The sequence below is a fragment of the Alosa pseudoharengus genome, unplaced genomic scaffold, assembly GCF_046254945.1.
Source record: "Alosa pseudoharengus isolate Yale_2024_CS ecotype anadromous, Long Island Sound unplaced genomic scaffold, YU_APseudo_1.1 YU_APseudo_1.1_scf_2, whole genome shotgun sequence".
NCBI classification, from domain to species: Eukaryota; Metazoa; Chordata; class Actinopteri; order Clupeiformes; family Clupeidae; genus Alosa; species Alosa pseudoharengus.
In genome coordinates this window covers 52,342,891-52,355,176 of record NW_027468663.1, presented here as the reverse complement: position 1 = coordinate 52,355,176, position 12,286 = coordinate 52,342,891, and the positions used below count along the sequence as shown (strand labels likewise).

The window sequence follows — 12,286 nt, the reverse complement described above, 5'->3', positions numbered from 1 at the left end:
TTGATGTCCTAAAGGCACTATCAACACTGCATTTTTGGCATACAGCCTACAAGTTTGATCACCTAGTTTTCACTAGACACAGCCAGTTTTGATAACACAAGAAGGTCAAATGAGCGCTGCCTCACCAGAGGCACATATCAGCATGGTTTAACCCTTGTAAGGTGTTCATATTTTTTTTTACTCAGCCAATGTTCCCGAGTCTGGGACCTCCACATTATTAGGCTTTTAAATCAATAAAGCCATAACAATCTACTGTATATAAAAATACTTAACAGATGTTTACTTTAGCTCATTAGACATCATTTATGGTTCATATTTGCCGTTTACCCCTGTGAGATTACATTTAGGATCATCAATTTCGTTTCTTTGTGAGAAAACAGGTGAAAGAGCTTGAAATGTAAAAATGTTGTAACTTTGTGTGGGAATAGCAGGTACAGAAAGACAACATTCCCGCACACAGACACGCACACATACAGACGCACAGACTTATCTGGGTACCCAGAAGCTTGCATGCAACACAGACACACACAGATATGCACAGAGACACAGACACACAAAGCAGACCCAGTTAGGAGGAGGACACAGTTAAAGGAATTATCCGGAGTAAAATGCACTTTAGATCGATTTACGGATGATTGGGGGTACATACGTTGAGTTGACATCAAAATCATGTCATTCGGATGTGTTTTGAGAAAGTTCGATTGTACCGTTTTCAGAACTCATTTTCATTTCATTTCAATTTCGCTGCTACAAAACGCTATTTTTATACCTCTTCTACAGTTCCAAACAACATAACACTTACGTGGTAGTGAGTAGAGGGTTCCTAAAGCCAAACCGAAGTATCCCGAGGTCTTTATGTGGTCGAATAGAGAGTCCAGAATGAATTTCATCAAGCCAGTACCTTTCCAGAAATGTTGCCATCTTTGCTGTAGGAGTCTTATTGCTGAGTGTGTTGTAACACGCTCTGGAAATTCACAATTTCGTCGCCGTTTAAAAAAAAAAAAAAAAACATAGTCCAGTCCATACAACTTCATTTCAATTTCGAAAGAAATACTGGACTATGTTTTTTTTTTTTTTTTTTAAACGGCGACGCAATTGTGAATTTCCCTTCACCAATATTGACAAATATTTATATTTTGTGAATTATTGAAATCATACCTCAACATTCTTACAGTTAGAATACCTACAACCATTCAATTATTATGACCGCCGCGCAGCGAAGCGGCGGTCATATAGGTTTAGTCAGATTTTTTTTTTTTTTCCGCATGTCCAAATTTCCGTCAAGGATTCCCGGGACACTGAAAGACCGGTGTAGACGAAACTTGGTGGGCATGTAACCCCATATGGATAGCATGGAACCATCGTTTTTCGTTTTGATCTGTAGCCCCCCGCTGGACTGCACCCCCCGAAAGGAGGGTAGGGCAGACACAGTTTTCTGTGAATATCTCGAGAACCGTAAGGTTTAGGAGGACCATTTTTTTTTGTATGTTGATCTCAAGGGACCATGTCAACCCATTCCATAACCACTCATTTCATGTATAGCGCCACCTAGTTAAACACAAAAAAGTAAAAATGAGGTGTTGTAATCGCAGGTATCTGTGACCTAACATAGTCAAAACTGCACGAAATTGGAAGTGTAGGATCATTATGACACCCTCTGAATGCACGCCAAGTTTCGTCGAATTCCGTTCATGGGGGGCCACACAATAAATTAATTTATGTTACTATACACCCAACTGGCCTGTAGGTGGCCGGAGACAGTTTTCTGTGAATATCTCGAGAACCGTAGGGCCTAGGAGGTCCACCTTTTTTTGTATGTTGGTCTTAAGGGGGCATGTCAACCCATCCCATTACCACTTATTTCATGTATAGCGCCACCTAGTTAAAAATTAAAAAGGAAACAATTAGGTGTTTTCACCACAATATCTCTGGCTGACATGATCAAAACTGCACGAAATTGAAAGTGTAGGATCATTATGACACCCTCCGAATGCATGCCAAGTTTTGTGAACTTTCGTTCATGGGGGGGCCTTACAATAAAATAATTTATGTGTACATTTAGTGACCGTACACCAACAAGAATTCCCGGGACACTGAAAGACCGGGGTACACGAAACTTGGTGGGCATGTAACCCCACATGGATAGCATGGAACTGTCGGTTTTCGTTTTGATCTGTAGCCCCCCCCCCCCCTTTTCAACAGGCCCACCCAAAACTTTTCTTAAAAAAAATAAAAAAAACTTTTAATATAGTCGTTGTTTAGGTACCTTAAACGTGCACAAACGGTCTCGTTGTATCGCTGCAACCAGGAGATGAAGGATAGCTGATCCATAACACCTAGCACATCTCTATGGCTTAATAATGGCTTCTGAATTTTTTTTTTTTTTTTGCAATGCAGCTTGTTGATATTGTGATCGTTGATCCGATTTGCATTAAAGGGCCTAATGGGTGTGATTGATCTTTATGAGCTCTCTTGGAGCATGTTTTACATGACAGATGACGTTGTCAATGAACAAGTTCTGTGCCCGAGGGGTAGGCCTAGTAGCCAGCTGATTTTGCCAGGGCTTCACCCCCGAATGTATTTTGTACAGCGACTAACAAATATGAAACCATTATTCCGATCGCGCATTGAAACTTTGAGATGAGATGGACGTATTTAACATACAAGCGGACACGGGTGAACTCTTTACATGAACGTTACACTTTAACATGAACCTTACCTTCCATAACACATAATTTGGAACGTAGGCTACGTGCGCGCGCGAGGTTGGGCATGTCATTGTTTGCATTTAATATTTGGTATAGGCCTACGTTACAAGGAAATCATGAAGTCATCAATAACAAGGTGGTGGTGGAGTTATCCTGTTCTCGTCATTTAGACTAGCCTACAAGTTCAGGTTTGTTATCAGCCTCTAGCCTACAGTCTCGAGCTGGCCAAACAGTGGTGGCCTGCTTTACCTAGTTGTAAAATCGAATTAGTGAGTCTTCAATGTTCCCTTCTCCCTACGCTTAGCATAACAAACCATATAATGCATATTGCTATTTAAAAGCCACTCTGCTAGGTGGCTATATAGTTCGTTTCTAGCAAACAGAAAATGTCAAGATAGCTAAATGTCATTACATCCTCTAATTGTCAAAATTTTATTGTCCATAATATTTAATAAATGTGGTGCAAATGAGGCTTGAGTCAGTGGATTCATTTATGAAAAGTGAGCAGCAAGTCAGGCAAAATGGGAATTATGAAAACCGTTTAGACTCTATGGGCTAAGCCCCGAATGTTTTCAACTGCCCTGCATATTGATTGAAACTGTCGGGCAGTGTGATTGATCTGTATTGTTGAAAACCTAAAACAAATGAAATATTCGACTTCATGTTATACAAGCAGAACTAAACTATGTTTGGGGGAAATATTAGATTCCCACTTTTACAGCCTATAGGCCTTAGGTCTATTCGAGAGATGCGCTAAAGCACAGCCAGCAGGTATGGTGCGTAATGGAGATTCCAAAGCGCTCTTATTTGGTCAGAACCAAGGACAGTGATCGAGGATAGTACGTCCGTCCTTTTTACAATGCAACAAACTATTTCAAGAGCATCAAGCTATTCAAATCTCTATTATGTAAGCACAAATAATATAACAGTATATTAGTCAGTCATTTTTATTAGGTTAAACAGTGATTTGATAAAAAAAATGTTAAGGCCCACCCACAATTGGTCTGGCCCATCCAAAACTGGAATCCTGGCGCCATGCCTGGGGCAGACAGTTTTCTGTGAATATCTTGAGAACCGTAGGGCCTAGGATGACCAATTTTTTCCGTATGTTTGCCTCCAGGGGTCATGTTAACCCATTTCATGTGCACACATGTGCACAAACAGATACACACGCACACACATACATTCACAGTAATCATACATATGACCCATACTCACACAGTAGACATATGTTCGCATGCATGCACAGGCACATACGCAGGCACACACACAAGCACGCACGCACACACACACACACACACACACACACACACACACACACACACCCACACACATAACTAGGGATGTAACGATATGAAAATTTTACGGTGGCGGTCATATTTTGTACTGCTCTGCGGTACATCTAGTTAAGTTGTACATTTGTCACAAACTGAAGTAGTAGCCGTCTAGTTGCAAGATGCATCCTCAGCTATCCCCAGCAATGAAAATAACGGTCTAACGACTGCTTAAAGAGAAAATGTGGGTTTTGTGGAGTTTTTGTAGTTCTGTACTTTTTACATCATGGTGTCACAATATCCACAGTGATTTTAGTGAACAGCTGATCCTTTTCAATTCTCACTACTTGGTACTTCAAAGAATTGATGCCATTAGTTTCCATTGTTTGTCTTGTATGTGCTATATTATAAAACCTGTAACAAAATAGGTGCAAGTTATCAGGTGATCCAAATTGAGTAGTCTAATAGCACATTTGCTGTATGAGGAAAAAAATGGTGATTAGGCATTTACCTTTTGGGATTCGGTTGATTGTGCAAATCTCTTTTGTGACGGATCATTCGGCATCTCCCTATTTTTCCATTAGGTCTGGAGAGTGACATTCCCTTGATTCTCACCCTACAGTAATAGGTCTCAACAGTTTACATGTGTGTATTTTATGGAGATCATTTTTTCACAGAGCACAAAAAGGTCTTTTTTATATGAAACAATGCAAATAATTTTGTAAAATGACTTAATTGTGTCCTTGCTCACCTGTGGTATATGTCGTCATCCTCTCCACCCCAGCCCCAATAATTATTGGGAAAGCCATTTATTTTCATGTACTGCTCTTTGCTAAGAGCTGAAACACCTCCAAAGTTCTGATTATATGGTAGCCTTTGGAGAAAATGAAGTACATGACATAAACTAACTTATATGAAACATGTTCTGAAGAGTATGATGCAGGGACTAAAGCCGTTGACCTTTTACTAGAGACACACACAGAGATGCACACAGGCATACAGACACACACAGAGATGCACAGACACACACAGAGATGCACAGACACACAGAGATGCACAGAGACATACAGACACACACAGAGATGCACAGAGACGGCCCCAGCCGTGGCGCGACTGGCTGGGGCACCTGCACCTTACGCCGGCGACTTACCTTTCCGGATCCCACCCCGACTCTCTCTCCCGCTCACTTCCTGTCATTCTCCACTATCCTGTCTGATTAAAGGCATAAAAAGGAAAATGAGCCAAGGCCAATGAGTTTGAGTTAGAAGAAATACTAAATAGCCTATTTTTTCTTTTAGCAAACATTGAAAATGGGTCCCACAGACCCGAACCACCTTACAAGGGTTAAATCAATAAATCAAGAAACACTCTTTACATATCTGTTTTCTGATTTTCAAACAGCTTGATGATGTCTATAAGAGCTTTGTAAATATTTTCTCTGTTATCAACAAAATGTTGATATGGAGATGCCCATGTCCTATGTCAGTGTGACCCAGCATAAGTGTTTCCATGTGGATAGCAGTAATGAATGGGTTTCTGTGAGTCAGAGGATGGGCCCAGCATGCCATCTGCCTGTCTTTAGGCTGTCTGTTTCTGCCTAAAACATGCAGTATTCTGCATGCAATCGTCCTTGACTGTGAGGATTCATACTGTAGGTCACACAGTCAAGTATATTGGTTGAACATTACGTTCATTACATTCTTCAACCTGCAGTGCTGGATGTGAAACCCCTAAAACCCATTGGTTGGGTCAGGACTGATAATCTGTGAAGTCCACCTAATGAGCTTCAAGGCCAATGCAATACAACAAGTCTCTGTTGTGGCTCCATGTTGTAAAAGCTCATCTAACAATCCTAAATAGGGTATCTGTGTAAGGTGGGTGTAGGAAGTGCATTTCTTCCCCCCATCATTTCAAGTGAATTAATCTTATAATGTAATATTTCTTTTCACCTACCTAAAACCAAATTTGTCTATGGCGACAGCGAGATGCCTGGGCTGGCTATAGCACTTGTAGATGTTTCGGTCATCCATGGGGACAATGTCCACATCACTAAAGATGAAGCATTCATAGTCATACTCCTTCAGAGCTTCAGCAAACCCCACATTCAATAGCTTGGCTCTGTTAAACATGGTTTCTCCATCCTGCAGACAGACGTTGCATCAGGTTATACTCTGAACAGTGTGTAAGACAATAGTTTCAGAGCGTCACTTTCTCCTCTGTCCTTCAATCATTCTATCCTTAAATGATTAGAAAAACTCTTAAGAATTCATACAGCACTGCATCAAACAAATCTGGCATTATCTGTGTTCTCTGATGTTATCCATTATTTGCACTTTAACAATTTTCCCCTACGACAAAAGGGATCTCCAGGCACAACGTGCATAGGCCCAAGAAAACAAACAACAACAAAAAAATGTAGTAAAGAAAAAAAGATATTAAAGTAAAAAATACTACATTCCTTTTCTAAAATATATATCTGAAGCCAGTTAGAGGTTTAGAGCTTTAGAGAAGCTTCAGAAGTTTTTTTGCTTCGAAATGACCAATTTTGTCACACCAATACAAGCTTTGTGAATTGTGACATTTTGCATTTTTGAAGGTTTCACCTAATTGATGACATTTCTTAACATTAAATTTTTTTTAATGCTTTAAAACAGACAACACAACCCAGGATTGATACAAACTAGTCTGAGTTATGAGGTACTTGCCAGTTAGTCAGCACATTAACTATAATAGTCCTTGAATTTGCCCCCTTAATTACAGAGAAAACTGCAAAGTTGATTACAGGAGGAGAGGACAGAATCAAGAAAATTATTTTTTATATTTCATTTGGAAATACAACAACAAATGTAAATCAGGTTTATAGCCCAAGTATAGACCCTTTCAACAATAAAATAAAATGATAATGGAACTCTCTTGAAAGGGTCTATACTTGCATATACAAGGAATTTGGTCTCTGCATTTATCCCATGAACACACAGTGAGATGAAGCACACAACGAGCACACATGAGGTGAAGCGCACACTAACCCGGAGCAGTGAGTTGACTTGCTACAGTGGCGCTCGGGAGCAGTGAAGGATCAGGTGCCTTGCTCAAGGGCACTTCAACTGTGGTTGTGGGCATGGGAGAGCAGTGCTCTTCAACCACTCCCCCCCCCCACATTTCTCCTACTGGTCGCCGGCAGCCCGAAGCCCTAACCAGTAGGCCACGGTTGCCCAAGTATACTTACATATACCAGTACGGGAGCATGCCTATGTTCCCACAGCCCTATGTTCCCTAACCCTAACCCACACCTCAGGCCTAACCCTAACCCTAGAAATGTGGGAACATAGGGCTGACCCCACCGATGCAAGGAATTTGTGCTCTGGATTTTTTTTTCAGTGGAGGATACTGATGACAGCGAGGGAGAAATGTCTGATTGAATGAATGTTTTTTGGAGGAGACATTTGATGTTTGTGATGTGTACAAGGCCAGCCTGGCAACATGTTCTGTATATAGTTGCTTTCAGAATCTGAGAAAGTTCTACTTTGTTCATTATAACTTTGTCTATTTGATTAATTGTTGAGGGTTGATACAATTCATATGTCTCTTGTGGTTGTTGCTCAGCCTACCATTTCAGCGGTGTGACCTTACAAGGCTTTACAGTTATTATGTTCTCTGGAGGGACTTGAAATCATTTTTAGCATGTTTTTATTGACATCATTGATTTCTGTTTGAGAAGAGCTTTCATTTGATACCATACATGATGGGTTTATACAGTAATGTGCATCTAGTTATTTTTTATGGTCAAAAAAAGGGGGCGTGACAAATTATGTCATTTAAAAAAAATGCTCAAGGGTGCCGGAGCGGCACCCGTCAGATTCTGAGTCTACACCCCCTAAACTATCAATTTATGCAAAAAAATTGCATTAGTAGGCCTACCTTATGTCACACCTATCCTGGGGTTCTACCTGACTAAGGGTTTACTGAAACCAGTGAAAATACTTGACTTCATTTCTAAAAGAATTACAAAAAAGGCTCACTATAACTGCCTATTTCTCCACATGCAAAAAATCATCTTAGAAAAAGTAGCCTAGTTGTCTCACTCGTCCTAGCACGTCCTCTTGTTAATCTTATGGTGACAGTTTCCTCTGATACTTTTCCACTTCTATGAAGCTAGAGCCACAGGCATACCGTGTAGTCTACTGAATATTTCTGTTGTCGCTGAACTTTTTCAAGGATTTGTCAAGTTGGGTCAGGTTGTGTTGATACGATTCTGAATGTCTGCACTCCCTCTAAAGAGCCCTTCCTATGTAAGATCTGTCTATACACTGACCTCTGTTTTCATTGTGTTGAGATAAGATTCAATTTGACTGAAATGAGATCATCTAGTTTTGAGACCACCTTGAATCTCAGACAGATTCTAAGCCTCTGTAGATACTGGAAGCCATTAAGGTGCAGACGGTGCAGTATGGAATATCTTCGCCATGACGATCCAATAATGACACAATTCTGAAGGAACAGGATTTCCCAGTGTTCCTGTACCCTCTCTATCCCTCTCTAAACCTTTGTGTTTCTGGGTGGTTGACGTGGCATGGCCTTTTTGTGGTCCTGAGTGTCAAACATAAGTAAAGAAATGTCTAATTTGCAAATAAATTACGTTATATTGTTCAGAAAAGGCTGCTTTATATTAATATATAGATTAATATGCCATTCATGCCAGTCATATTCCTGTTTTTCACAATTTTCAGCCAAACCAGGAAAAGCTGATATGGTGTGACTGTCCCAAGCCCATTTCATAAAGTTTGATTAGGAAAAAAACCAATAAAATTTATATATTTCACCTTATTTATTAATACCACATATGTCTACTTGTAATTCTGCTATTTTAAAAGTCTAGGCATAATATTTTGAACCAGCCCTGAACAAAAAGATATTGTCCCAAAAATCAATATCATATGGTGTGACCCTAAATAGGCCTACTTGGGCAATTGTCTTGATACCTTTGTGGATAGGGGGTCCTTCTTCATTCAGGAATTATAACAACTAAGAAAGACATTGACAGTTTACCAGATGAGATCTCTCATATTTCTTTCAATAAATCAAGTGTTTCCAGCACTCCTACTTCAGTGCCCCTTTTTACTGTATTTTGGTGTGACCCATTTTACAGGACAATGTCAAAAGTAAATTACTTTTTTGTCAATATTACCTTTAAATCTATGTTGCCATGTTGCAGTGAGCATATTTTGGTGCTAGCATTAAACCTCATATGGTGTATATCATATTGTGTGACCGGGTTTTCCTATATATAGGAAATAGATATAAACTGCATTTTCCTACATAAATAATGTTTAAGTGTTTGATAGTTAAAGTGTAATATATATGTTGACCTATTTAACATGTTTAACATTTATTATTTAAGATATGCACCTATTACATGTATGGTGAATCACACACACATAAAATGCAGTAATCACCCACACACACTCACTCACACTACAGCCTTATAATATGCAAAAGCTACATAATTTGACATTCTAAATATCAATAGTAGTCTGACTGAGAAAAGAAATCCTTGTGTTAAAGACAACAGTAATTGGGGGCCAAGCAGCGAAGCGTTTTCCTATTATTATATGCAATGGAAGTCAATGGCAGCCCATAGAACCGTCTGGTAAAAAGTTGGGAAATTTGGCACACTAATTGGGGACAGTCCCATCATTCATGTCACCAAGTCGGCAACTCGAACCCTCTAGCGCCACCAACAGGCCAAAGTTGGAAGTGTGTTCACTCACGTAACTTTTGACCCGATTTTCAAAAGTCAGGTATCGTTGGAATCCTTGGACCAAGCCGAGTTCAACGCACTATGCCTATGACAACGCCTATGACGTCATTTTCCGCCATGATGGATTTTCCGCCATTTTGGATTTCATCAAAAACACTTAAAATGTATCAGGGGTCACATACTTTCTCTGATTCCCACCAAATTTTACACAGATCATCTTCAGACCAAGCCTCACAAAAGTTATCACTTTTCGTCTTCGGAAGTATTACCGTTCGCCCGTAACAGCCAATCAAAATTTGCGGCGAAGCCGCCAAACAGGAAGTGAGCTCATATCTCAGCAACCCTTGCAGTCATCAAATCCAAACTTGGTATATGGACTCATGACCCCATCAGGAGGACGCTCTAGAAATGTGGTGACCTTTGACCTCTAGGGGGCGCTGTAAATCAGTAACATGCCTTTTGGACTGTAGCTGCTGTTGTGCCTAGAATTACAATGTACTAGTGGTGTCTGCTAATACTGTGGAAGATCCTTATGTCGACAGATGGCAATTCATGACATCAACATAATTGATTTGGCCGCCATATTGGATTTAATCAAAACCACTATCAAATTTCCCTAGGTCACAAATTTCATCGGATCCTCACCAAAATTGGCACAGACCATCTCTCCTGTAGCAGCCAATCAAAATTTGTGGCGAAGCCGCCAAACAGGAAGTGAGCTCATGTCTCCGCAACCATTTCATGCATCATAACCAAACTTAGTACGTAGACTCAAGACTCCATCAGGAGGATGTTCAAATACTTTAGTGACCTTTGACCTCTAGGGGGCGCTGCAATTAGGAACAATGTGTTTTGGCCTGTAGCTGCTGTTGTGTTTGGAATTAAAATGTACTAGTGGGGTCTGTTAATACAGTCGGAGGTCCTTAGGCTGACCCCATAGACAGTAAAAGAAATGGACGAACAGACTCCGTCGTTTTCAATGGGAGGGCATTGAGTGAAATAGAACGATTTTTCAGTTGGTCCCCCCAGTACTGCGCAGACTCACACTTAACTTCGTGACGTTAGCCATCGAACTGAATCTTGTAACTCATATGATAGATACACAGAAATTCTTCTCATACTTCCTTCGCCTTCAAAGTCATCAAAGTTAAACATTTATTTATGTATTATTATTAATATCATCCTCACCAAGTCGTGTTAATGTTGAAGCTACCATACATGATCATCTTCAAAAACAGTCATGCTAAAACAAAACAAAAAAGTTATAGCCTTGAAGCTAATCTTCTTTCCACTTTTCCGACCTACGGTCAATCCATCGAAAACCTCTGAAATTATTAGTGCCGTTTTTAAAAAAAATTAGGTTAACTTTTTTATTATTATAAGGTTGCCTCTGTGTAATGCTTTACCTAAACATACGGTCGTGTATGCTAGGTTTTGCTTATGAGTTACCGTCAGACAGTAAGGTGGACTGAGCTTCTTATCCAAACAATACGGATATCTCCCTAAGGCGCAAAAGAGAGATTACGTCAAAGCTAGACACCAAACAAGCTAACCATTCTGCTTACGGGTAACCAACGTTACGGACGAGGTAATGGAGTCTGTTTTGCCTTTGTAGTGTTTATGTAGATTACACAGAAGCTACAATATCGGCACAGGATATATGTTATATGAAGTTAAAAATCCTAGAATGAATGGACTTCTATGGGAGTTAGCAGAGAGGTGGTCCCTCCAGCCTACGTCGATTCTTCTACTTCCGGGAATTCGCCTGCCCCCTTGGCTGACCCAAGCAAAACTGTGATGTCATCCTAATTGATTCGGCCGCCATATTGGATTTAATAAAAAACACCTAAAAGTTTTCACAGGTCACAAAGTTTGTCCGATTGACACAAAACTTGACACACATATTCTTCAGTCCAAGCCTTTTTTGAGACCTTTTTGTCTTCAAACCTAAAACCGTTCGCCCGAACAGCCGATCAAAATTGGTGGCGAAGCCACCAAACAGGAAGTGAAGGGATATCTCAGTAATACTTTCACGTATCAAAACCAAACTTGTTACATGGGCTCAGAACCCAATTAGGAGGAGGCTCAAGAAATTTGGTAAATTTTGACCACTGTGTGGCGCTATAATCACAGGAAGTAGGCTCATATCTCAGCAATGCTTACACATATTGAAACCAAACTTGGTATATGGACTTGGGATCCCATCCTGAGGACACACAATACATTTGGTGACCTTCGACCACTAGGGGGGCGCTAGAGATACACGAAATTAGCTCATATCTCAGCAACGCCTTTATCTATCAAAACCAAACTTGGTACATGGACTCGGGACCCGATCCTGAGGACACACAATACATTTGGTATACTTTGACCACTAGGGGCGCTATAATTAGGAAGACTTTTACGTATAGACACCAAACTTGATACGTTGATTCGTAAACACATCCTATGGACCCACAATACATTTGGTGACATTTGACCACTAGGGGCTCTATGATTAGCAACACTTTCACCTATCGCAACCAAACTTGGTATGTGGACTTGGG

The 12,286-nt window shown here is 40.3% G+C and overlaps 1 protein-coding gene across 1 annotated transcript; it reads right to left on the bottom strand.

Annotated features, from left to right (window-relative positions):
* Positions 1–4,266: 4,266 nt before the first annotated feature.
* Positions 4,267–8,306, bottom strand: LOC143133576 (beta-1,4-galactosyltransferase 1-like). Its single transcript, XM_076293330.1, has 6 exons — positions 8,295–8,306; positions 6,859–7,029; positions 5,936–6,123; positions 4,734–4,856; positions 4,494–4,598; positions 4,267–4,396 (listed from the first exon to the last, which is right to left on the bottom strand). The coding sequence occupies exons 1-6, from the start codon at positions 8,304–8,306 to the stop codon at positions 4,267–4,269; spliced, it is 729 nt and encodes a 242-aa protein (XP_076149445.1).
* Between the last annotated feature and the right edge of the window lie 3,980 nt (positions 8,307–12,286).

Coding starts and splice junctions, on each gene's coding strand:
- LOC143133576 (XM_076293330.1), bottom strand. Junction 6,124..6,858: donor TTTATTTTATTGTTGAAAGG/GTCTATACTTGG, acceptor GTCTGTCTGCAG/GATGGAGAAACCATGTTTAA. Junction 4,397..4,493: donor AATCAACCGAATCCCAAAAG/GTAAATGCCTAA, acceptor ATTTTGTTACAG/GTTTTATAATATAGCACATA.